At 39.0% G+C, this 27,230-nt stretch overlaps 1 protein-coding gene across 4 annotated transcripts in view; it reads left to right on the forward strand.

The window, feature by feature from the left end:
• The window catches only part of OSBPL9 (oxysterol binding protein like 9), a 178,447-nt gene that overhangs the window by 56,480 nt on the left and 94,737 nt on the right, over window positions 1-27,230 (forward strand). For all 4 annotated transcript variants that reach the window (XM_065879934.1, XM_065881276.1, XM_065880610.1 and 1 more), the window contains one exon: window positions 3,523-3,601. In XM_065879934.1, coding sequence (XP_065736006.1) covers window positions 3,523-3,601 — 79 coding nt within the window. The remainder of the gene's footprint in view (window positions 1-3,522; window positions 3,602-27,230) is intronic.

The raw sequence follows: 27,230 nt of genomic DNA on the forward strand, positions 1-27,230 counted from the left end.
GACAAAACTCTAGAGTAGTAAAGTGGTCATTGAAGACCTGTGAGAGTGAAGCTTGGTGCAGAGGTGGGGAAGGAAGCAATTGCTGGGAGTAGATGAAAGGTTAAGGTGTGGGCAATTTTCAGTAAGTTCCTCTGTGAAAGCAATAAGAAAGGAGGTGGTAGCTAGGGGGAGATGTGGGGGTTTGCTTTTGTTTAACAAGTGGTGGGGGATTGAACTTGAGGAAGGACGTGAAAAAGTGAAATTTCTTGGTGTTTTCTTTCAGTGTATGGAAGAAATGTTGAGGCTGAGTACATATAGGATCTCTGTGAGGTGAGGAGGAAGTGGCTAGGTGATAACAGTGGAAAGGTTGGTTGGGCCAGATTTTGAACAATCTTGAATGGCATTATGAAGAAATGTTGACTTTATCTAATAGTTCATGGAGAACCAAGGAAAGTTTTAAGTATCTGGGTCTCCTGTAAGAGTCTGTGCTTTATAAATATTACTCTGGCAATAGCAAGGACTGTGGACTAAAGGTAGCCAGACTTAAAGAGACAGATTGCTTCATCAAGCAAGAAGTGATGAAACCCTGAAATAGGGCCGTAGCAATTCATAGGGTGGAGGAGAGTTGGTGAATTTGAGATTATAGTTCAGAAGTGGAATGAGCACAACTTGTGGTAATGGAATAAAGGAGAACAAGTATTAGAACCGAGAGGTTTCTATCTGAATTGACTAGGTCTAAACTGGTGAATTTACGTTAAGAAGGAACCCGAGTTTGGAATTGTGGTGAATTATATAACAGTTTTGTTGAGATATAATTCACATACCATACAATTCACCCATTTAAAGTGTGCAATTCAGTGTTTTTAGTGTATTCACAGAGTTGTGCAACCATCACTACAATCGATTTTAGAATTTTTTCATCACCCTGTAAAGAAACTCATACCCATTAGCAGTCATTCCTCATTCTACCCCACCTCCTTCTCCAGCCCCTCAGCCCTAGGCAACCACTAACCTACTCTTGGTCTGTATAAATTTGCCTATTTTGGGCATTTCATGTAAATGGAATGATACAGCATGTGGTCCTTTTTGACTAGCTTCTTTTATTTAGCATGTTTTCAAAGTTCATCCATGTAGAGATCACTTTTGCCTTATATTATGTATACTCACCTCTTTACATGTTTTATCTCCTCTACTGGAGACATTATTGTTATATATTCCAAGGCTGTATCTGGCACATATGCTGTATTTAATTATGACTCAACAAATAATTGATACATCATAAGTGAGAAGGCTAACTCCATTAACCATATAATAAAGTTAACCAGAATGAGTTGCTCCCACACGTGCTTACCCACTAAGGTGTGTCTTTATTTGCTGTCATGGAATAAGTAGGTACCATACCAATGGTCTGGTTCTGCCATTAACTCTGTATGACCTTGGGTAAGTCATTATACTCTAGCTACACTTTCCATATGTGAAAATGGGGATAAAAATCCCTACCCAATATGATACAGAGGAATACCTAAGGTAATTCAAGTTGCTGGGATTTGGATAGAGTTGGGGTTCATCCAGACAGCCTCTGAGAAGAAATAAATACATGTTTCCCTTCCTATCTGAAAGAAGAGTGTTCTTATGAAACCTATTGTAAGGCGAAATGGGTAAAGTGAAAAAGCAATTACCTTAGGTTGCAGCTTCCTAACAGATACGCAAAATAAGTAGAGGTAAAGCCCAGATGCTCACAGACACAGTTCAAAGCTGTGGCAGCTTGATGCTGAGTGTAGTTCCTGGGGAGGGAGTTCGGCGGTTCTACTCTTGCTATTTGGCGTGAACACTGCCTCTGTAACGGCTCAGGGCAAAACAAATGCTGAATGCGAGTTTCGCTTTTCACCTGTTTTATGGAAATTTTCCAGATTTCTTTTGGTAAGTGAAAACAGGTACAGACGTACAATGGGGTTACATACCAATAAACCTATTATAAATTGAAAATATCTTAAGTCAAAAATGCATTTAATGCACCTAGCCTACTGAACACCATAGCTTAGGCTCACATATCTTAAACGTGCTCAGAATACTTATGTGAGCTTACAGCTGGGCAAAATCATCTCACTCAAAGCCTGTTTTATAATAAAGTGTTGAATAGCTCATGTAATTTATTGAATACTGTACTGAAAAACAGAATGGTTGATTAGGTACAGAATGGTTGTCGGTGTATCTTGTTCCCCCTTGTGATCACGTGGCTGATGGGGAGCTGCTGCCCAGCATCATGAGAGAGTATCACCACATATTGCTAGCCCAGGAAAAGATCAAAATTCAAAATTCAGAGTACGGTTTCTGCTGAATGTGTATCGCTTTCACACTATCGTAAAGTTGAAAAATCGTAAGTCAAACCATTGTAAGTTGGAGACTGCTTTTGTGAAACACCTTCATTAGAATAGACAAAGTGACATAAAACGAACTTTTGGAAGGGGTGGTGGTAACCTGTAAATGTTTGCCTCTATTACCTAATCCTCCTGGGATAGGAGTAGCCTTTTTTTTCATGGGATTAGGTATCTTGGCCCCTTAAGTCCTTTCAATCCCCATTTACAAGGTCCTAGTTTTGTCTGTTGCATACTGCTTGTTTTGTCACCAACCTGGAGCATTACACCTGTGCCATGTTCTCTACCTATTCTCTCTGGAATACTTAAGACACTTATTTCTTAAGGACACTGACCAGTAGACTCCCTATTTTGCATAGCTTCATGTTGCTTTCCTAATTCCTGTTGTCTTAATATGCTGCATATAGTTGAATACCAAAAAGAAAAAGTTTAAAACCCACTCTATCCACCTTCCTGAAACAAACAACTTATAAATGCAGGCCTACCTTACCCCCCCCCACCCCGCTTTTGGAGAGTTGTTCATGCTTTTATTTAGAAAACATATACTGAGTGTGTACTTGAGTGCCATGTATCAAAATGAATAAAGTAGTCCTTGACTTCCAAGATCTTGTAGCGGTTCAGTGGGAGAAGGCAGACATAGATAATCACAGTATAATGTGGAAGTGCAGTAGCAGAGCCATGGACAGGTGGTTTTGAGAGCATGCCTTGAAGAAGCCACTGGGACAGTGTTTTGAAGCAAGTGTCGCCTGGCATTTCTGAACTAACACATATAACACAGAAGCAGCCTGATGAAGAACACTTGTGTTCTTGGAGCCTCAGAACAACCCGGTGACTCCCATTTTAGAGAGCAATCTAAAGCTCTGAAAGGATCAGTGGCTGGCTCTTAAACAGATTCTAGACTCAGCTTCTATGTTTATCCCCTCCCCCTCCACCATATCCATGCCCCTTAAGCAAGGGTAGAAAGTACCCTTACAGAGTACTACAGTGCCCTGCCATCCGCTCGTTTAGTTCTTCCTCCTTAAGCAAAGCTAGAGTCTCAGATTCCCCTTTCCTGTGTCTAGCCTGCTTCCAGTGTCGTCGGTGCATTGAGCGTTACAGGGCTGTAGCAGTAGTGAATATTGCTGATGTCATTGTTTGCCTTATTGGGATTTTGCTCTTTGTTTCACAGGGAGCTGTGATTGGTATAGACGATGAGGACGACAGCACCTTCACAATAACTGTTGATCAGAAAACCTTCCATTTCCAGGGTGAGCTGAAAGAAAAGATTCTTTCTCTTCATAGTCCCAGCTGCTTCTTTCCTTCTCTTTTGGGTTGTTTGCTGGGTGACTTGAATGGTTTTGCAACTGATCCTGCATGAACGAGTGCACAGGAACGTTCTGGATGAAGTGGTACTGCAGGTTAGGCAGGGATTTAGTCGTATCTGCAGTGGATACAGATCTATTTGAAATGACTGTGGATCTGGCTGCAATTGAAAATTAAAAATTGAAACGATGAAAATCAGTGAAGGGAGAGAGTGATGGGCTGCTGCTGCTGGCTTGTGTTTGCAGAAGGTTGCTGGTCTTCTATCGAGGAGTGTGGCTCTGCTTCTGCATGAAAAGTCCAAAGACTGATTGTGAAGGCTGCAGTGTTTGTCCGTGTAAAACTCAAAATATAAATTGAAGCTAGTAGCAGCCTTTGGCTTAAAGGTTTTGCTTTGCTTCAAGAACTACAAGTTTGCATTCATTTCATCTGCATTTCTGCGTCTTGTCTGCCAGCCATCATTTCTCTGCTGTTATCCTTTTTATAGTTCATAACACCAAATGCCATCTGCCACTGCTATGTTTCGGCATTGCATGCTATGGTTCACCGGTAGAAAGGGTAAGGTACTAGATGATCATTCTCATTTCATCTTGCTTTGAAAACTCTAAACCAGCAAATAAAAGTCAATTTTAATGATCCTGTCCTAATGTACCTCTCATCTATTAGGAATGCCTGTTAGCTTTGTTACTAATGTTTTTGCTATCTTGCCTATCCAGAGTAACCTCTATTTTATGTTTAAAGCAGTCCAAGAAACTTAAAAATTGAGAATATTTGCACTTTCTTTGAACTACAAGTGACAATGCACTGTGATAGATGCTAGGCATACCAAGATAAAGAAATAGTAAATTTATAGCTTACAAATGTTTTGGTTATGAAGTCTAACAGTGATCAGATATGTTATACCAGATGTTCCGACAGCTATTGTTCTTCTATACTAGGATAGTATATTGAAGTTATTTTATTTCATTGTCTTGTTTAAGAAATTGGCACATAGAAATGAAAGATCCAGCTTATATATAATAAAGATAAACCAGTGTACTCACTCGTGATATCTCTAATGCTTTTAGGAAAAAGCATTCTTAAAGTATTTATTATGTTTGGACATATTCTTTACTCAGACTGCTATAAACTAATGATGTCCTCCTGAAATTTTCTACTACATTTAATTTCATAAAGCATTTAAAATCTTATTATGAAAACCCATGGCCTTTATTTTTAGGTTAAATATATACTGCTGCTTATAAATGAAAGCAGATAATGCCCACACTCTGGAACTCTTTACTTGAATGAAGTTGAATACTTTAATGTGTTTCAAGTAATAGCTGTTAGATGCAGGTGAAGGTTGCAGTATGGAATTCTCTCCTCTGCAGTTACTAAGGAGACATCTTCTTTGGACTTCCAGAAGCTGTATTGTTTGCCTGTTTAAAGGAGAGGAGACCCAGGCCCCTAGAGCAAAGACACCTCTACCTTCTCTGATTTAAATTATTTATGTTAAACTGACCTCCCCTTTAACACTTCCATATTTATGTGGCTTGCTTATAAAACAACCAATTCCTTTAATGAATCATTTAAATGACAAGGATAAATGAAGTGTTATATGTATTTTTTAAATGGATACTTTTCTACTATAATAGTTATGGGAGTCTCAGGCAACATGAGATTATCTGGCTTATGTGTGTGTAATTATCTGGCTTATTATGTGTGTGGAATCAACTGTATTGAGCTGTAATATACAATAAAATGTACACTCTATAAAGTTCAATGAATATTGACATTTACTTACTCATATAACTGCTACCATAATGAAGATGTAGAACATTTCTATCACCCAAAAGATTCTTTTATTCTTTCAGTCAGTCTCCACTCCCAGCCTCTGGCTCCAGACAACTGCTGATCTATCATTAAAGATTAGATTTTTTTTTTTTTGGAGAGTTTCACATAAATGGAATCATACAGTATGTATTCTCTTTTGTCTGGCTTTATTTTAGCTCAGTATAATGTTTTTAATATTTGTCCATCTTGTTGCATATATTGGTAGTTCCTTTTATATTGCTAAGTAGTAGTCTGTTGTTAGATATTATATTTTTTTGAAGGTTGAACTGTAACATGTGAGAGGAAGACAGTAGTATAGGATGACACCATATTTTTGTCTTGAGCAACAAGAATTGAGTTGCCATTAACTGAGGTGGGGAAGATTGCAGGAGGAACTAGTTTGGGAGTGGCAGGTGGGCATCAGGAACTTAGCCTTGGACATACTTATAATCAAGTTCTAGATGCCTATCAGACATCCAAATGGAGATGTCAAGTAGGCAGTTGAAGTGTGGAATTCAGGAGAAAAGTCCAGGCTGAAGAAATAAATTTGGGAGTCATTGGCATATAAGTAGTTTTTAAAGCCATGAGAATTTGGGAATAAGTGTAGAGAGAAAAGAGAAGAGGTCCAAGTAATGAACTCTGAAGCACTCCAACATTTATTTGGAAGACACAGAGATGAGGCGGAACTAGCAAAAGGGATTGAAAAGAAGCAACCAAAAAGGAGGAGGAAAACCAGGTCAATGTGGTACCCGGGAAGTCAAGATAGAAAGTGTTTCTAGGAGGTGAGAGGCATCAGCAACTGTGTCAAATGCTCCTGATCAAGAAAGTTGAGGGCTAAGAAATGATCACAGAATTTAACAATTAAGAGTCTATTGGTAACCTTGAGAAGAGCAACTTAAAGATGAGAGTATAGACAGTGCTTTCAAGTTGTGCTGTAAAGGGAAGGTGAGAAATACAGTAGTAGCTGGAGGAGGGAAATGAGATAAAGATGAGATATCTTTTTTAAAGATAAGAGCAATAATAGCATGTTTTTATGCTGTTGGTAGTGATTCAGTAGAGAGGGAAAAATTGATGATGCAAGAGAGAAAGGGGAGAATTATTGGATCAGTGTCCTTCAGAAGGCAAGACAGGATGGGGCCTAATACACAGGTGGGGCATTGCCTTTGGCTGGGAGCATGGACAGTTCGTCCATAGTAACAAGAAAGAAAGTCAAATGTATGGAAATATATGTAGGCAGGCTATTACCCACCACCTTCATTTCCACTATGGTTTGAATCTCTAACTGACCCACATGTCCTGTATCCTGAAACATCATTTGTTAATAATTGAGAGGACTGGTGCCATGAAGAGAACAAACTTTCCTGAAACAACAGATAATTTTTCATTCTAATGATTCCCAGTTCTGGTAACTTGATATTTCAACATATCTCCAGTTTTAAAGAGATGCCATAAAATTCTTTAAACAAAGTTAATTTAAATTAACTTTAGTTTTGAAAAAGAAATACTCTATTTTTTTCCCCTTTAGGTAATAATTGAAATTACAATCCTAGCATGTTAGAGCTTTAAAAAGGTTTGAAAACGACAGCTTCATTCTGTCATTTTTCAGAGATTAAAAAGAAAATAGTTGCCAATTCATCTTTATAAACTGGCTCTTTCCTTTTTTTTTTTTTTTTTTTTTTTTTTTTTTGTAATACGCGGGCCTCTCACTGTTGTGGCCTCTCCCGTTGCGGAGCACAGGCTCCGGACACGCAGGCTCAGTGGCCATGGCTCACGGGCCCAGCCGCTCCGCGGCATGTGGGATCTTCCCGGACCGGGGCACAAACCTGCGTCCCCTACATTGGCAGGCGGACTCTCAACCACTGCGCCACCAGGGAAGCCCGGCTCTTTCCTTTTGAGCAATAGCAAAAAATGATCTCTTTTCCTATTAGTCAGCCAAAGTCTTTTGCATTTGGCTCCTTGGCTAGACATTTTGTGGAAAGCAGTTTTGGTATTAATTAGACCGGCTGTTGAGTTCAAATATTCAATGTATGTCTAGTATGTGTACTTCCTGTGCTCAGAACTGAGGGTATACAGGTTAATAAGACATAAGCCAGGAAGTTAAGGAGCTTGTAAAGAAGTATATAATGTAGTATGAAATATGCTGTAGTAGTAGAAATGTGTATAGAACACTGAAATAATGGAGAGGCAAAAGAGACAATCACTCAGTGCTGCACAGAAGAGCAGAGTTTTTCTTGTTACCGAGTAATTCTTTTTAAAATAATCAAAATTTAAAATTATACTAGTTCTAAAAGTTTTGAGTTGTTCAGAATTATATAATATAAAAATTAAAAGTCCTCTGTCACCAGGCTCTGTCTCTCACCTCTCCCTCCTTACCTCCTCTAACTGGTAGAGTTCTGAAGATTGAACAGAAATTTACCAGGCAAATGGGTTGTTGTAGCATGTACAAAGGTATGGAAATATGATGCTACCGGATATGCTCAGAGAACTATGAATGTTTGGTACCTTTAGAACAGTGGGCAGGAGATGAGGCTGTAAAGATAGTCAGAGGCCTACATCTAACATGAAAAGGTTTTAATTTTATCCTGAGTCTGTGAGGAGCCAATGAAGCAGAGTTTTAAGCAGAGAGGAGACGAGTAAGACAGGGGCTCTAGATAAATAGCCTTGATTGTTAAGGCCCTGAGTGGATTAAAGCATTGGTAATGGGGAAGGAGAAGAGGAAAATAGACTTGAGATTTTTAGGAAGTATTGATAAATCTTTAGGAACTGTTGATTGATTGGAAATGGGAGGTGAGAGAATGAGAGTAGTAAATGTGTTAGTAAGGCTTGGCTTACTCTTTTGTTTGGATGTTGTCAGCGTCTGAAATAGAGAATCTAAAACAGAGGTGGTGAAGGACTTATATTTGAGGTGTCTGTGAGACTCACACGTATTGATGGTGATGCCAATTGGATCTGAGTCTGGGCTGGAGATGGAGATTAGTGTTATCAACATATTGCTGGAAGGTAGAATTAAAATTTGAAAAATTGAATGCCTCAGGGCTAGGCAGATAAGTAAATGAGTGAAGAGTAAAGCTGACTGAAGACTAGCAATTTAGAGAACTCATGCCCTATTTGAAGTGGTAGCTGCTACTTAATTCCAGACAGTTGTAGGCTTTTGGTAATGCTTGTCCAGTGTTGCTAGATCATCCAGTTTTTCAAGAGAAGCCAAAAATCCAGATTTTTTTGTGCGTGAGAGTTTGAATATGTGAGTGTTAAATCTTCAGGTTTTAAAAAACAATTATGTAGGCCAACAAAATGTATCTATGAGCTAGATAAAATCTCTGGATTTTCAGTCTATGGTTAAAACTGTAATAGTTGTGGGTATGAACCTCCTGGGAAATCTGAGTGAAAAGAGAGCTGAAAAGCAAACCTTGGAGTGCACTAGGGTAGAACCATCAACGGGCTCAAAGGAATGCTCAGAGAGGTTGGGGTGAAAGCTACTAGCTTCAGCCATATGAAAGTACGTACTGTTTTTATCAGTCAAAAGTAGTTACATATCAGCAGTTCATATGTCTCAACCTAATAAAAGACTAAATAGTCTATAGTTCATACTAATAATTAGAAAAATACCCAGTTATTTGAATTTTACCTTCAAATAAAATTAAACCTATTTAATAGTTTGATGTATATATAAATATGTATATATTTATAATATTACTAATAGTGTATTGGAATAATAGTAATAATAATAATGATGATAGCTACATTTATCAAATGTTTATTTTATGCCAGGCACTATTCAGAGGTTTATGTAGGTTAAGCTGTTCAGTTCTCACAACCTTATGAAGTAGGTACTATTATTGTTTTTATTTTATAGATAAGGAAACTGGGGGCCACAGACACGTGGTATATTACAGAACTGGAATTTGAACACAAACAGTTGTGCTCTAGAGCCATTCTCTTAACTGCTACAAAAAAGGTGTTACAGAAATTTATCAACTAGTTTATAATTAACTTTTATCATTTTGTCAGAAAAGGAATTAATGTAAAATATAAGGAAGTTTAAATTACAGTGCAGTTTAATGCAATTAAAAAATTTTCTGGTGTTAATGTTCTACATGTTCCATTGCTTAGTAGAAATAGTAGCAATAGTGGTGGTAACAACTACTATTACCACTGTCTTATAAACTAGACACTGTGTTCAACAGGCAATGTGCATTACTTCCATAATTCCTAAACTCCACAATGAGGGAGTTATATTTCTCGTTTAAGAGTCAGAAAAACTGTTTCAGAGAAGCTAAGTGCCCAGGATTAGTAGATTGTGCCCAGGTCTGTCTAGATCCATAGTTCTTGAAGTGTGGTCCCAGACCGGCCAGATCAGCATCACCTGGGAACTTGTTAGAAACACAATCTCTGGCTGAGCCCCAGACTTGCTGAATCAGAAACTCTGGGAATGAGCCCTCTCTAGTGATTTGACACACACTAAAGTTTGACAATCATTGATCTGGATCCAGTGGTATCACATTTTTATTCCACTTTACTCTCATAACCTTATACATTAGATGGAAGCATCCCCAATTTATATATGAGAGAAGTGAGACACAGAGAGACAAGGATCTTGGCCTTGATCTTAGGTCATCTTTTACTATGTCCTAACCTACACAGAAGGTGTGTCTTGCCTTAAGTAAACCTGGTATGTGAAAAAATCTAAATTTTTTAAAGATGGAAATTAGGGATATGTGTATGATTAGTTCTTCATAAAATAATCCTTTACTTTCAAAGGACTTCAGTGAAGACATCTTTTAATCAGTGTGTTCTCCAAAATGATTTCAATATGAAATTTGTTTGCAAATTTATTGGGGTATACTTTTAAAGCAATACAAGTTGCATAAGACAAAATACAACATTTTTAGACAATAAAAAATGTTTAAATTAGAAGAACCTTTAGGAACTGTGTAAGTCTTAGCAGAAGTCATCTGTGGTTGGGCTGATAGCTGACCTTTTCAACTCAGTCCATTAGAGCTCGCTCATTTATTCATATGCAAAATTACTACAAACCAGCCCAGTCATGAAGGAAAGTGTTTAATTCAGCATTAATCATTTAGAAGAAGAGACAGTACATCATTAGACTAACTTGTGGTTGCAGGCAGAAGTAAACAGATTCCATTATCTTCTGTTGACTACTGACTTAACAAAAATGTCCGTCTGCAGTTTTGTATTTTTTATTTTTATGTGATAACCCCTCCTCAAAACAAAATAATCATTTACAGACTTTCTATAAGGGAGTAAGTCACCTGTAACTAATTCTCTAATTAGATGTTATAATTTCAGTAGGCATTAAGTGGGGAAATGCCACTGAATTCATGTATTGGGAGTTTGTTGTGCTATTGTAGGAGGACTGGACCTCAGTTGGTGTACCTTTCTTCTTCTTAATTTGCTTTCTGTTCAGGATCCTCCCTGAATATTTGAAATTATAATTTATCCAAATTTAACCAATTGTGGACTGTTTGGCTTACTGAGTCAGGATTAGAGTGGCTATATAATTTTATTTTCTGTTAGTTATTTACATTTTATCCCACCATTTCCTTTTTTATAACTTCCTTATTATTTATTTATTTTGGGGGGCGCTGCGTTGGGTCCTCGTCACTGCGTGCAGGCTTTCTCTAGTTGCGGCGAGTGGGGGCTGCTCTTTGCTGCGGTGCGTGGGCTTCTCATTGCGGTGGCTTCTCTTGTTGCGGAGCATGGGCTCTGGGTGCGTGGGCTTCAGTAGTTATGGTGCTCGGGCTCAGTAATTGTGGCTCATGGGCTCTAGGGCATGCAGGCTTCAGTAGTTGTGGTGTGTGGGCTCAGTAGTTGTGGCTCGCAGGCTCTAGAGCACAAGCTCAGTAGTTGTGGCACACGGGCTTAGTTGCTCCACAGCATGTGGGATCTTCCCGGACCAGGGATCGAACTTGTGTCCCCTGCATTGGCAGGCGGATTTTTAACGGCTGCACCACCAGGGAAGTCCCCTTTTTAATATTCTCTAAGTAGTAAAATTAATAACTGCTCACTGTAGAAATTGGGAAAATACAGAGTAGTATAAAGGTGATACTAATAATCACCCATAATCCTACAACCCAAAGATAATTATTAGTAACATGCTTGTGGATTTCCTTCTGATATTTCAGTTGTTTGTGAGTGTGTGTGTTTGTGTGTGAATTTTACAAAATTGAGTCATTCCGTGTAAATAACTTACTTACCATTCTTTCAATTTTAAATATTATATCATGAACATTTCCACATGACACTGAATGTTCTAAGAAAATATGATTTTTAATAGTTACGTGATATACCATTTTATGAATAATCATACTAAACCATTAATCTATATTGTATAGGTTTTTCTTTATGTTAAATAATACTGTGTTGAACATCCTCGTACATAAATCTTCAACCAAATCTCTGTTTAGCTTAGGACAGATAGATTGATAAAAGATTTGTCAGAACAAAAGACACAAATATTTTTAATATTCCTGAAACAGCCTTCCCCTATAGCTTTCAAGGGAGATTGTCAATTTATACTCCCCTCTTCTTTATCAAACCCTTCATCAGCATTTAGCATTATAATTTTAGAAGAATGCCAACCCAGTGTCCTCTTCTCAAGAATATTTTTAATGTGTTTATTTCTTATTTGGTGAATCGCTCATTCTTTTATTTGTTTTCTTTTACAGTTCACTTATTTTAATTGCACTTAAGTTTTTTTTCTACTTTCCATTCATTTATTCTTTAATTATTATTATTTTTTTAACATCTTTACTGGAATATAATTACTTTACAATGGTCTATCAGTTTCGGCTGTATAACAAAGTGAATCAGCTATACGTATACATATATCCCCATATCCCATCCCTCTTGCAGGAATCGTTTGTATTTAGAAAGGATTCTTAGAAAATCTTTTCTAAGAATCCATTGTATTCCTACAGTGTCAGTTGTTACTTCATAGAAAAGAACAACCTGACACTGAATCAGTTGTTACTTCTCTGTTTACATTTCTAATTCCCTTGATTTCAGTCTTCTCCCTTTTTTTCTTGATGAGTCTGGCTAATGGTTTATCAATTTTGTTTATCTTCTCAAAGAAGCATCTTTTAGTTTTAATGACCTCTGCTATTCTTTCCTTCATTTCTTTTTTAAAAAATCTTTAATTTTTAATTTTTTTAACATCTTTATTGGAGTATAATTGCTTCACAATGGTGTGTTAGTTTCTGCTTTATAACAAAGTGAATCAGCTATACATATACATGTATCCCCATATCTCCTCCCTCTTGCATCTCCTTCCCACCCTCCCTATCCCACCCCTCTAGGTGTTCACAAAGCACCGAGCTGATCTCCCTGTGCTATGTGGCTGCTTCCCACTAGCTGTCTATTTTACATTTAGTAGTGTGTATATGTCCATGCCACTCTCTCACTTCGTCCCAGCTTACCCTTCCCCCTCCCCATGTCCTCAAGTCCATTCTCTACATCTGCGTCTTTATTCCTATCCTGTCTCAAGGTTCTTCAGAACCATTTTTTTAAAAGATTCCATATATATGTGTTAGCATACAATATTTGTTTCTCTTTTTCTGACTTACTTCACTCTGTATGACAGACTCTAGATCCATCCACCTCACTACAAATAACTCAGTTTCATTTCTTTTTATGGCTGAGTAATATTCCATTGTATATATGTGCCACATCTTCTTTATCCATTCATCTGTTGATGGACACTTAGGATGCATCGATGTCCTGGCTATTGTAAATAGAGCTGCAGTGAACATTGTGGTATATGACTCTTTTTGAATTATGGTTTTCTCTGGGTATATGCCCAGTAGTGGGATTGCTGGGTCATATGGTAGTTCTATTTTTAGTTTTTTAAGGAACCTCCATACTGTTCTCCATAGTGGCTAGATCAATTTACATTCCTACCAACAGTGCAAGAGGGGTCCCTTTTCTCCGCACCCTCTCCATCATTTATTGTTTGTAGATTTTTTGATGATGGCCCTTCTGACTGGTGTGAGGTGATACCTTATTGTAGTTTTGATTTGCATTTCTCTAGTGATTAGTGATGTTGAGCATCCTTTCATGTGTTTGTTGGCAATCTGTATATCTTCTTTGGAAAACGTCTATTTAGGTCTTCTGCCCATTTTTGGATCAGGTAGTTTGTTTTTTTGATATTGAGCTGCATGAGCTGCTTATAAATTTTGGAGATTAGTCCTTTGTCAGTTGCTTCATTAGCAAATATTTTCTCCCATTCTGAGAGTTGTCTTTTCACCTTGTTTATGGTTTCCTTTGCTGTGCAAATTCTTTTAAGTTTCATTAGGTCCCATTTGTTTATTTTTGTTTTTATTTCCATTTCTCTAGGAGGTGGGTCAAAAAGGATCTTGCTGTGCTTTACGTCATAGAGCGTTCTGCCTGTGTTTTCCTCTAAGAGTTTTATAGTTTCTGACCTTACATTTAGGTCTTTAATCCATTTTGAGTTTATTTTTGTGTGTGGTGTTAGGGAGTGTTCTAAATTCATTCTTTTACAGGTAGCTGTCCAGTTTTCCCAGCACCACTTATTGAAGAGGCTGCCCTTTCTCCGTTGTATATTCTTGCCTCCTTAATCAAAAATAAGGTGACCATATGTGTGTGGGTTTATCTCTGGGCTTTCTATCCTGTTCCATTGACCTATATTTCTGTTTTTGTGCCAGTACCATACTGTCTTGATTACAGTAGCTTTATAGTATTGTCTGAAGTCAGGGAGCCTGATTCCTCCAGCTCTGTTTTTCTTTCTCAAGATTGCTTTGGCAAGTTGGGGTCTTTTGTGTTCCATACAAATTGTGAAATTTTTTGTTCTAGTTCTGTGAAAAACACCATTGGTAGTTTGATAGGGATTGCATTGAATCTGTAGATCGCTTTGGGTAGTATAATCATTTTCACAATGTTGATTCTTCCAATCCAACAACATGGTATATCTGTCCATCTGTTTGTATCATCTTTAATTTCTTTCATCATTGTCTTATAGTTTTCTGCATACAGATCTTTTGTCTCCTTAGGTAGGTTTATTCCTAGGTATTCTATTCTTTTTGTTGCAGTGGTAAATGGGAGTGTTTCCTTAATTTCTCTTTCAGATTTTTCCTCATTAGTGTATAGGAATGCAAGAGACTTCTGTGCATTAATTTTGTATCCTGCAACTTTACCAAATTCATTGATTAGCTCTAGTAGTTTTCTGGTAGCATCCTTAGGATTCTTTATGTATACTATCATTTCATCTGCAAACAGTGACAGCTTTACTTCTTCTTTTCCGATTTGGATTTCTTTTATTTCTTTTCCTTCTCTGATTGCTGTGGCTAAAACTTCCAAGCTATGTTGAATAATAGTGGTGAGAGTGGACAACCTTGTCTTGTTCCTGATCTTAGAGGAAGTGGGTTCAGTTTTTCACCATTGAGAACTATGTTGGCTGTGGGTTTGTCATGTATGGCCTTTATTATGATGAGGTAAGTTCCCTCTATGCCTACTTTCTGGAGAGTTTTTATTGTAAATGGTTGTTGAATTTTGTCAAAAGCTTTTTCTGCATCTATTGAGATGATCATATGGTTTTACTCCTTCTGTTTGTTAATATGGTTTATCACATTGATTGATTTGCATATATTGAAGAATCCTTGCATTCCTGTGATAAACCCCACTTGATCATGGTGTGTGATCCTTTTAATGTGGTGTTGGATTCTGTTTGCTAGTATTTTGTTGAGGACTTTTGCATCTATGTTCATCAGTGATATTGGCCTCTAGTTTTCTTTCTTTGTGACATCTTTGTCTGGTTTTGGTATCAGGGTGATGGTGGCCTCGTAGAATGCGTTTGGGAGTATTTCTCCCTCTGCTATATTTTGCAAGAGTTTGAGAAGGATAGGTGTTAGCTCTTCTCTAAATGTTTGATAGAATTCACCTGTGAAGCCATCTGGTACTGGGCTTTTGTTTGTTGGAAGATTTTTAATCACAGTCACAATTTCAGTGCTTGTGATTGGTCTGTTATATTTTGTGGTTCTTCCTGGTTCAGTCTTGGAAGGTTGTGCTTTTAAGAATTTTTCCATTTCTTCCATGTTGTCTATTTTATTGGCTTATAGTTGCTTGTAGTAATCTCTCATGATCCTTTGTATTTTTGCAGTGTCAGTAGTTACTTCTCCTTTTTCATTTCCAATTCTATTGATTTGAATCTTCTCCCTTTTTTTCTTGATGAGTCTGACTAATGGTTTATCAATTTTGTTTATCTTCTCAAAGAACCACCTTTTAGTTTTATTGATCTTTGCTTTTGTTTCCTTCATTTCTTTTTCATTTATTTATTTATTTTTTTTTTTTTGGCCTCTCCGGTTGTGGAGCACAGGCTCTGGATGCACAGGCTCAGCGGCCATGGCTCACGGGCCCAGCCGCTCCGCGGCATGTGGGATCTTCCCGGACCGGGGCACGAACACGTGTCCCCTGCATCGGCAGGCGGACTCTCAACCACTGCGCCACCAGGGAATCCCCTTCATTTATTTTTGATCTGATCTTTTTGATTTCTTTCCTCTGCTAACTTTGGGGTTTTTGTGTTCTTCTGTCTCTAATTGCTTTAGGTGTAAGGTTAGGTTGTTTATTTGAGATGTTTCCTGTTTCTTGAGGTAGGATTGTATTGCTATAAACTTCCCTCTTAGAACTGCTTTTGCTGCATCCCATGGGTTTTGGGTGGTCGTGTTTTCATTGTCATTTGTTTCTAGGTATTTTTTGATTTCCTCTTTGATTTCTTCAGTGATCTCTTGGTTATTTAGTAGCGTATTGTTTAGCCTCCATGTGTTTGTATTTTTTACAGTTTTTTTTCCTGTAATTGATATCTAGTCTCATAGCGTTGTGGTTGGAAAAGATACTTGATATGATTTCAGTTCTCTTAAATTTACCAAGGCTTGATTTGTCACCCAATATATGATCTATCCTGGAGAATGTTCCATGAGCACTTGAGAAGAAAGTGTATTCTGTTGTTTTTGGATGGAATGTCCTATAAATATCAATTAAGTCCATTTTGTTTAATGTATCATTTAAAGCTTGTGTTTCCTTATTTACTTTCATTTTGGATGACCTGTCCATTAGTGAAAGTGGGGTGTTAAAGTCCCCTACTATGATTGTGTTACTGTCAATTTCCCCTTTTATGGCTGTTAGCATTTGCCTTATGTATTGAGGTGCTCCTATGTTGGGTGCATAAATATTTACAATTGTTATATCTTCTTCTTGGATTGATCCCTGGATCACTATGTAGTGTCCTTCTTTGTCCCTTGTAATTGTCTTTATTTTAAAGTCTATTTTGTCTGATATGAGAATTGCTACTCCAGCTTTCTTTTGATTTCCATTTGCATGGAATATCTTTTTCCCTCCCCTCACTTTCAGTCTGTATGTATCTCGAGGTCTGAAGTGGGTCTCTTGTAGACAGCATATATATAGGTCTTGTTTTTGTATCCATTCAGCCAGTCTATGTCTTTTGGTTGGAGCACTTAATCCACTTACATTTAAGGTAATTATCGATATGTATGTTTCTATGACCATTTTCTTAATTGTTTTGGGTCTGTTTTTGTAGGTCTTTTCCTTCTCTTGTGTTTCATGCCTAGAGAAGTTCCTTTAGCATTTGTTGTAAAGCTGGTTTGGTGGTGCTGAATTCTCTTGCCTTTTGCTTGTCTGTAAAGATTTTAATTTCTCTGTCGAATCTGAATGAGATGCTTGCTAGGTAGAGTAATCTTGGTTGTGGGTTTTTCCCTTTCATCACTTTAAATGTGTCCTGCCACTCCCTTCTGGCTTGCAGAGTTTCTGCTGAAAGATCAGCTATTAACCTTATGGGGATTCCCTTGTAAGTTATTTGTTGCTTTTTCCATGCTGCTTTCAATATTTTTTCTTTGTATTTAATTTTTGATAGTTTGATTAATATGTGTCTTTGTCTGTTTCTCCTTGGATTTATCCTGTATGGGACTCTCTGCACTTCCTAGACTTGAGTGACTATTTCCTTTCCCATAGTAGGGAAGTTTTCACCTATAATCTCTTCAAATATTTTCTCAGTCCCTTTCTTTTTCTCTTCTTCTTCTAGGACCCCTATAATTTGAATGTTAGTGCATTTAATCTTGTCCCAGAGGTCTCTGAGACTGTCCTCAATTCTTTTCATTCTTTTTTCTTTATTCTGCTCTGTGGTAGTTACATTCCAGTATTTTATCTTCCAGGTCACTTATCCATTCTTCTGCCTCAGTTATTCTGCTATTGATTCCTTCTAGAGAATTTTTAATTTCATTTATTGTGTGGTTCATCATTGTTTGTTTGCTCTTTAGTTCTAGATCCTTGTTAAATGTTTCTTGTATTTTTTCCATTCTGTTTCCAAGATTTTTGGATCATCTTTACTGTCATTATTCTGAATTCTTTTTCAGGTAGACTGCCTGTTTCCTCTCCATTTGTTTGGTCTGGTGGGTTTTTACTTTGCTCCTTCATCTGCTGCATATTTCTCTGTCTTCTCATTTTGCTTAACTTACTGCATTTAGGGTCTCATTTTTGCAGGCTGCAGGTACATAGTTCCCATTGTTTTTGGTGTCTGCCTCCAGTAGGTAAGGTTGGTTTAGTGTGTTGTGTAGACTTCTTGGTGGAGGGGACTGGTGCCTGTCTTCTGGTGGATGAGGCTGGATCTTGTCTTTCTGGTGGGCAGGACTGTGTCTGGTGGTGTGTTTTGGGGTGTCTGTGAACTTATTATGATTTTAGGCAGCCTCTCTGCTAATGGGTGGGGTTGTGTTCCTGTCTTGCTAGTTGTTTGGCATGGGATGTCCAGCACTGTAGCTTTCTAGTCTTTGAATGGTGCTGGGTCTTAGCATTGAGCTGGAGATCTCTGGGAGAGCTTTCGCCATTTGATAGTACATGGAGCCAGAAGGTCTATGGTGGACCCGTGTCCTGAACTTGGCTCTCCCACCTCAGAGGCACAGGTCTGACACCCCACCAGAGCACCAAGATCCTGTCAGCCACATGGCTCAGAAGAAAAGGGAGAAAAAAAAAAAAAGAAAGAAAAATAGTAAAATAAAATAAAGTTATTAAAATAAAAATAGTATTGTTAAAATTAAGAAATAAAAAAGTAATAAAAAGAAGAGAGCAACAAAACCAATAAACAAATCCACCAGTGATAACAAGCACTAAAAACTATACTAAGATAAACAGAAAAAGCAGAAACTAGTCAGTCACATACAGCAAACCCCAAGTCTACAGTTGCTCCCAAAGTCCACTGCCTCAATTTTGGGATGACTCATTGTCTATGCAGGTATTCCACAGGTGCAGGGTACATCAAGTTGATTGTGGAGATTTAATCTGCTGCTCCTGAGGCTGCACAGAGAAATTTCCCTTTCTCTTCTTTGTTTGCACAGCTCCTGGGGTTCAGCCTTGGATGGGGTTCAGCCTTGGATTTGGCCCCACCTCTGCATGTAGCTTGCCCTCTGGCGTCTGTTCTTCCCCTGGACAGAAAGGGGTTAAAGTAGCGGCTGATTAGGGGGCTCTGGCTCACTCATGCTAGCAGGAGGGAGGGGTATGGAATGTGGAGCAAGCTTGCAGCAGCAGAGGCCGGTGTGACATTGCAACAGCCTGGGACGTGCCATGTGTTCTCCCGGGGAAGTTGTCCCTGCATCCCGGGACCCTGGCAGTGGTCGGCTGCACAGGCTCCTGGGAGGGAAGGTGTGGATAGTGATTCTTAATGGCTTGCACACAGGCTTCTTGGTGGCTGCAGTAGCAGTCTTAGTATTTCATGCCTGTCTCTGGCGTCCGTGCTGATAGTCGCGGCTCACACCTGTCTCTGATGCTCATTTAGGTGGTGTTCTGAATCTCTTCTCCTCGCCCACCCTGAAACAATGGTGTCTTGACTCTTAGGCAGCTCCAGACTTTTTCCCAGACTCCCTCCTGGCTAGCTCTGGCGCACTAGCCAACCCCAGTCCTCTCCCTGGGGTCTGACCTCCGAAGCCTGAGCCTCAGCTCCCAGCCCCCGCCCACCCCGGTAAGTGAGCAGACAAGCCTCTCGGGCTGGTGAGTGCTGGTCGGCAGCGATCCTCTGTGCGGGAATCTCTCTGCTTTGCCCTCTGCACCCCTGTTGCTGCTCTCTTCTCCGTGGCTCCGAAGCTTCGCCCCCAACCACCCTGCATCTCTGCCATTGAAGGGGCTAGTGTGTGGAAACTCCCTCCTTAACAGCTCCTTCCCAGAGGTGCAGGTCCTGTCCCTATTCTTTTGTCTGTGTTTTTTCTTTTTTCTTTTGCTCTACCCAGGTATGTGGGGAGTTTCTTGCCTTTTGGGAAGTCTGAGGTCATCTGCCAGAGTTCAGTAGGTGTTCTGTAGGAGTTGTTCCACATGTAGATGTATTTTTGATGTATTTGTGGGGAGGAAGGTGATTTTCATGTCTTACTCCTCCACCGTCTTGAAGTGTAATCTGCCTCACTCATTCTTTTGTCCATGTTTTTGTTGTTGTTGGTGTGCTCATGCTTTTCTTATACCCTTCTTTTTGAAAGGGAATAGGGAATAGTCTTAGACTCATTCATTAACCATACTATCTAAAATTGCTGATATATGTTGTTAAGTAATTTTTTACCCAAGTTGGACCCATTGCTGGTAGGTATTATTGTGAAGAGTAAATGTAGATATATAAAGAAAAGCATTTCCCTTCTTTAGTATATAATGTGTAACTGAGAATATGGATGGAAGTAAACTGAGTTGAACAAAGACTTGCAGGGTATAAGGGGGATGTATTCTCATGACATACTAGAAAGTCCTTAATGACACCTTACCTTTTAGACATAATATTTATTCTTAAGATATAGTCGTACATTTTATACCTTTCCTTTAAAAATGAACGAATAGGCAATGAACTAAAGTCTTAGGAGCCAAAGTCTAAGGAGTGTCCTGTTAATGATAAAGATTTACTGTTTTCAGCATGCCTAATGATTTCTCAATTTTATTATGTTTATAAAATTTATGTTAATTGTCACTCCTATTGGCACTTTAATTTTTCTGTTTTTCTACTAATTAAAAGAATGGTAGGGCTTCCCTGGTGGTGCAGTGTTTGAGAGTCCGCCTGCCGGTGCAGGGGTTATGGGTTCGTGCCCCGGTCCGGGAGGATCCCACATGCCGCAGAGTGGCTGGGCCTATGAGCCATGGCCGCTGAGCCTGCGTGTCTGGAGCCTGTGCTCTGCAATGGGAGAGGCCACAGCAGTGAGAGGCCTGGGTACCGCAAAAAAAAAAAAAAAAAAAAAAAAAGTTAAAAGAATGGTAGAATAGAATGCAAAGTACATTAGAATAGTTGCATGAGCACTGCTCTTCCAATGGAGATGGTGATACTACAAGAACTAAATTGTTGCCTCCAGGCTTTGCATGATGTGTTGGCACAAAATGTCCGCTTGTTGCTTGATAATAGAAAATTCAGACTTTTCTCTGAGGAGTCAGTGTACAAGAAAGTACAGGTTATATGAAGGTTGAATAGGCAAGTACTACTTATGTAAAATGTAATCTCATACCTCAGGAAAACTTGGGAACTCAAAACTGACTTAGGGGACGTTGAAGCATTAAATTATATGCACTTATAATAGCAGTTCAGGGAAGGGAATTACAACGATAGTTAGATTTTCCATGTTTTTCAAACTTTTAATAGAAGCATTTTACATATACAACCTTATTTAGAAGCCCAAATGTGAGATGGAAAAAAGTACAGTTGCTCTGCTTGAAGTCAGAGGGTTGAGGGCCTAGAGCCCTGCCCTAGGCAGCCCCTAGGCACTTTGGGAAAATACCAGTATTCAATTTATTTCATCCATTCTTTCCTTTTATTTATTCATTCATTCATTTTTATTATCAACAAGTGTTTGCATGCTTACTGTATACCAGGTACTAGGCTAGTTCCTGGGTGTAAAGTAGTAAGCAAGGTAAGCGCCTATCCTTAAGGGTCTCACATTTTGAAAATAATTATTCTAGAGGAAGCTTCCTGGTTGCACACTTTCAGGTAGTTTCTGACCCCAGGTTAAATATCCATGAGTTAAAGTGCTATCTTTTAGTCGTGCCTAGACTGCATTCACCCTTGGTTTTACTTTAAGATACATAACTAGCTGGTGTATTCTCTAAGAAAATACTCACTTCTGCCAGGGTCATCTTTGGCCTTTCAACCTCCTTTATTTACTATACTTGCAGTTTATGAACATTCATTCTCGTGATCATGATGCTTTAATCAATGTACTCCACATGTAACATTGGTTCAGCATATAAGTTCAAGTTGTGTTTCATCATTGCATTTTCTTTTTTTTTTCTTTAATTAATTTATTTTTGGCTGTGTTGGGTCTTCGTTGCTGCGTGCGGGTTTTCTCTAGTTGCAGCGAGCGGGGGCTACTCTTCATTGTGGTGCATGTGCTTCTCATTGCCGTGGCTTCTCTTGTTGCAGAGCACGGGATCTAGGTGCACAGGCTCAATAGTTGTGGCATGTGGGCTCTAGAGCGCAGGCTGAGTGGTTGTGGCGCACGGACTTAGTTGTTCCTCAGCATATGGGATCTTCCCGGACCAGGGATTGAACCTGTGTCCCCTGCATTGGCAGGCAGATTCTTAACCACTGTGCCAACAGGGAAGTCACTCATCATTGCATATTCTTAGTATTAAATTTGGAGGACCCTAAGACAGTTTTGACTAATACCCCAGAAAAAAGAATTCGAATTCAGATAAACTGTAAAGAAGCTGCATCTTTGCTGGGTTGCTGGCTTTAATGAGGATATCTGCTTTGGGTGGGACTGCCTAGTTGGTGGAATTATGGGATCACATAAAAGAAATTTGGGCTGAGCCCTTGTATATGGGTCATTTAAGCCAAGTGCGGGTGAGTGTCAATGGGATTTTTTTATTTTTAATATTGGAGAGAATGACTGGAAATCTTTTCTGGAGATGATTATATTCTAGAAGTGAGCCTCTGATGAATAAAAGAAGGGAGTGCGGTAGAGAGGAAGCAGACACTAAGAGTGCAGTTAATGTGATGCTAGGCACTGTAATCCTCGTGTGCACCCCCACACATGTTTATAAGATAGGTATTTTTATTCCCATTTTATAGATAAGGAAACTGAGGCTTGGAGAAGTTTTTATCCAAGGTACCACATATGGGAGGTGGCTGAGCCAGAATTCAAGCCCATGCCATCTTCATTACACAGCACTGTTTCTCCATGACTTTCTTCCTTTCTTACTCTTAGCCACACAGACTTCTCTTTTCACCATGCCTTAGCCTCTTTGCAGCTCTAGCTTCACTGCTGCTTTCTCTTCTTCTAAACAGTACAGTATGCTTCCTACTCTGACAGTAGTTAGGGTTTTCATGCTATCAGGTTGTCACAGTTTCTCCTGTGCTCAGTGTGTATCCAAGTTGCTAGTTGTCACTGGCAGGGGCCCAGCTGAAGCAAGGGAACCGGGACATTGGTCAGAATAGACTGGTGTGAGTCATGGCATGAAGTGTGAGGTGTGCAGTCTTTCACCAGGTGTGAGGGAGGCTTGGAAGACTGGCTGAAGAAAGGCTCAGGAATGTTCCCTGTATGAATTTTTTTTAAATCTATTTTATTTATTTACTTTTGGCTGTGTTGGGTCTTCGTTACTGCTTGCAGGCTTTCTCTAGTTGTGATGAGCAGGGGCTACTCATTGCAGTGGCTTCTCTTGTTGTGGAGCACGGGCTCTATGTGCACAGGCTTCAGTAGTTGTGACTCATGGGCTCTAGAGCGCACGCTCAGCAGTTGTGACCCACGGGCTCAGTTGCTCCATGGCATGTGGGATCCTCCCAGGCCAGGGTTCAAACCCATGTCCTCTGCATTGGCAGGTGGATTTTTAACCACTGTGCCACCAGGGAAGTCCCCCTGTATGGATTTAAAGGCAGGGGGTCAAACAGGTATTGACCTGTACCCTGTTTAACTTTACTCCAGAGTTTTTGACTAAAGGGTTCTCTCTTAATATGTCAGCTGAGGGAGCATGCTCAAGTTGTTGAGGGAAACAGGCCAACATGTCTTCCAATATTTATTCCTCCTTTGCAGAGGAAGCCCTACCCACCTAGGAAGCCTAAATGTGGAGCAGGGGGTCACCAGTAAAACAAGGATGGCAATACCGACCTCCAGACTTGTTGTATTGATGCTATTAGAGAAAATGCATATAAATACTCAGCATGATGCCTGGTAAATAGCAGGGCTCAAAAAATAGTAGCTGTTGGGCTTCCAGGGTGGCGCAGTAGTTGAGAGTCCGCCTGCCGATGCAGGGGACACGGGTTCATGCCCTGGTCCGGGAGGATCCCACATGCCGCGGAGCGGCTGGGCCCGTGAGCCATGGCCGCTGAGCCTGTGCGTCCGGAGCCTGTGCTCCGCAACGGGAGAGGCCACAACAGTGAGAGGCCCGCGTACCAAAAAAAAAAAAAGTTGGAGTTAAAATAGTTAGGACACATCTTCTGCAGGAGCTAAAATTATTAGGATATAGTTACATACAAATTTGGTGAGAATTTTCAGTTACCAGGAATAACTTGACTTGGAAGCATGTGGTTGTAGAATGAATTGAAAATAGCCCATTAATCTACATCGGATTTTCATTGTCTGTTTTGACGGAATCAAGGATATCCAGTTGCCCAATACAATGCTGACTCTGTCCAGGAGAAGCACAGTATTGCTTCAGAGAGTCAAAGCAGAAGTTGTGGCGAAGAAAGCCTTTTGTAAATATTTGCTTGTATTTTATTCAGCAGTTTGGAGACTTCAGCTAAAACTGTTCATAAATCTTTGGGGGAGCCAGTTATGGCAGCTTTAAAGGTTACTAAGCAAAACTAATGATTTGTTAGGAAATCCAACCTATTTTTAGATTCCAAATAGAAAACATGGAACCATACACTGAATAATGAAATCAGTGCAATCATTATTCCTCATTTAACAAATATTTATTGAACACTTATTTGCCTGGCATAATCCTAGGGGCTTGGGATACATAAGTAAATGAAGCAAGTAAAGATCCCTGCCTTTGTGGAGTTTACATTTCAGTGACAGGAGACAGACAGTTAATAATAAACACATATGAATATATACGAACATATGTATGTAAAAATATACACATTTACACATATATAAATATATATAAAAGAAGGGATACGTACAGTGAAGAAAAGAAAATGTACAGCAGGATATGGGGAACAGGGAATGCTGGGTTGGGGGGCCAGGTTTTAGTGTATGCTGGTCAGGAGGCTTCATTGAGAAAGTATCATTTGAGAAGATGACGATTATCATTTGTCTGGTAATTATGAGTATCAGTTAGTTGCTAAGAACATGTCAGGCTTTGTGAATTAAGAAAATATGCATCAGATTGGGAAAATAACGATTTTCCCAAACAAAAAAAATTAGTGAGAAGAATGACATTGTTTTACATCTTTGTAAATCTTTTAAATGTCTGGTTTAATAGAAGATGGCTGGATTCTCATATCTGCTTCTACATTCAGTCTTTCGTGATATGTTGTTTTGGTTGAACTATATTTAGAAAATATAGCCTCATACAGATATATGAGCTAGATATAGCTAGAAAAGGGAGGAGGAGTATTTTAATAGCCTTTTCAGATAATGTGAATATTCTTCTTTGATACTTGACCAAAACTCAACAAGTGATAGTTTCTTAAAGGTTAGTTGCAGTGTGGAATCTGAAACTATAACAATGAAATTTATATATGAAAATACTCTATTACATTTAAATCCATTGGTCTGTCTGGCATTTTGAATGGATCTTTCACCCTATGTATGATTCTGTAACATCATGCATTGGTCATATACAAATCTTCCAAGTATTGACACATTTCATTGTATCACATAAAAAATTATATTTGTTGATATTGTCCCAAACTCATCAGAAAAGTCTTTAAGTATTGAAAATCTGTCAAAGTCATAGTGGCTGGTGAATACAGCTTTTCTAAAATGCTAAATGTTTGCTTGGAAGCCTGAATTCTATAATTGGCAACAAATACTGTCAAATGACAGGTTATTTTCAGGGAAATGTCTGCCAAATACCCCAGTGTGAATAATAGAGTTTGTCAGTTGTTCTGTCAAGTAAAAATCATATTCCATGAGAAAAGAGTTGCTTAGTTCACAATTCAGACAATTGCATAAGTGCTTTTCCTTGAAATAATCATTATACTTTGATATGCAGCAGCAGTGCTTTTTTTTTTTTTTTTTTTAACATCTTTATTGGGGTATAATTGCTTTACAATGGTGTGTTAGTTTCTGCTTTATAACAAAGTGAATCAGCTATACATATACATATGTTCCCATATGTCTTCCCTCTTGCGTCTCCCTCCCTCCCACTCTCCCCATCCCACCCTTCCAGGCTGTCACAAAGCACCGAGCTAATATCCCTGTGCCTTGTGGCTGCTTCCCCCCAGCTATAGCAGCAGTGCTTTATGTTTACTTCCCACTTGTCGCACAGACTATTTAAAAAGCATATACTCAAGGGTCAAGATGTAATAGTAATTTACTATTTCTTCAAGGGCATTCTTGAGTGAAACAGGAATTTTTTTTTTTTCTTCTAGTACATGGTGGTGAAGAATATAATGACTATAAGTTCAGTTTGGTGCCATGGCCTCCATTTGTGCTGAGGTGCCAGCAGTTTCACCACCATTGCTCTTGCACCATTGGTGCCAATGTCAACATAGTGAAAAACACAGATAGCGTTTTAGTATTGTCATGAAAACAGTTTTGCCCTAAGGACCCCTTGACCTCCTTGTACTCCCAGTGTTGTTATATATGTTATTTCACCCGATTTTCACAGTAGACCTTTGAGGTGGTTGGTGGTGTTTACCCCTTTTTAAATTTGTGTATATAACTAGTTATTAAGTCCTGTCCTCCTGAGGTCACACAAAAGTAGTGAAACTGGGACTTGAATCCAAGTTTTCTGATTAGAGTTTTGGGCTCTTGTTTTTCTCTGTTTCATATACTATCTCCAAAGTGGAAAATTTATACTGTTATCTCTTGAGAAGGACTTTGTCTAGCAAGAAGGGCATGGGATGAAGCTTATTTAACAGGGCTAGGGTTGCTTGAAGCTGAGAGACTTAATTTTTGCTGGCTCCTTTCTCAGTGGTATATCATTGCAAAACACCGAACTTTTCTGTTTCTCTATTCTGGAAAATAAGGGAAATAACAATACCTATCTCATGTAGCTGTTCTGAGCATTTAATTAGTTACTACGTGTATGTTTAGACATAAGTGTCAGACAGTGCTGACACATTAAGCGCTCAGTAGAGTTAGCTTTTATTATTTCACAGATAGAGACAGGACTCAGGCATTTCAGTGGAAGGAACAACTTGAGCAAAAGCTGGGAATTGTGAGTCATGTTAATAGTAAGTACAGTGTAACTGAAATGTAATGGTTTGTGGAGGAGTATGTTGGGAAGTAAGAAAAGGTAGATTTGGATCTGCCAAATTGCTGGACTAGAGCGGTAAACTCAAAGTTGGGCCCCTAATGCCTAAGACAATGACCGGTATGTGGCATGTATTTATATACTACCTGAGCATGGGAACATTTGAGTAAATTAAAAGAAGGAGGGAGCAGATCCCTTTATCATGAGGAACATATATGGAGAAGGTGACATTTCAGTGTAGCACAGAAGAATGTATAGGGTGCTAATAAGCAGGTATCAGAGGCTCTTAGAATGGGTGAAGATAACACCTCACTAAACAGTACGCTACTCAACCAAGTGATTGTACTTTGCAAGAGACTAAATTGCTTGAGATCACAGATTGTCTTATCCTTGCTCATAACTCCAACA

The sequence above is a fragment of the Phocoena phocoena genome, chromosome 1, assembly GCF_963924675.1.
Source record: "Phocoena phocoena chromosome 1, mPhoPho1.1, whole genome shotgun sequence".
NCBI lineage: Eukaryota > Metazoa > Chordata > Mammalia > Artiodactyla > Phocoenidae > Phocoena > Phocoena phocoena.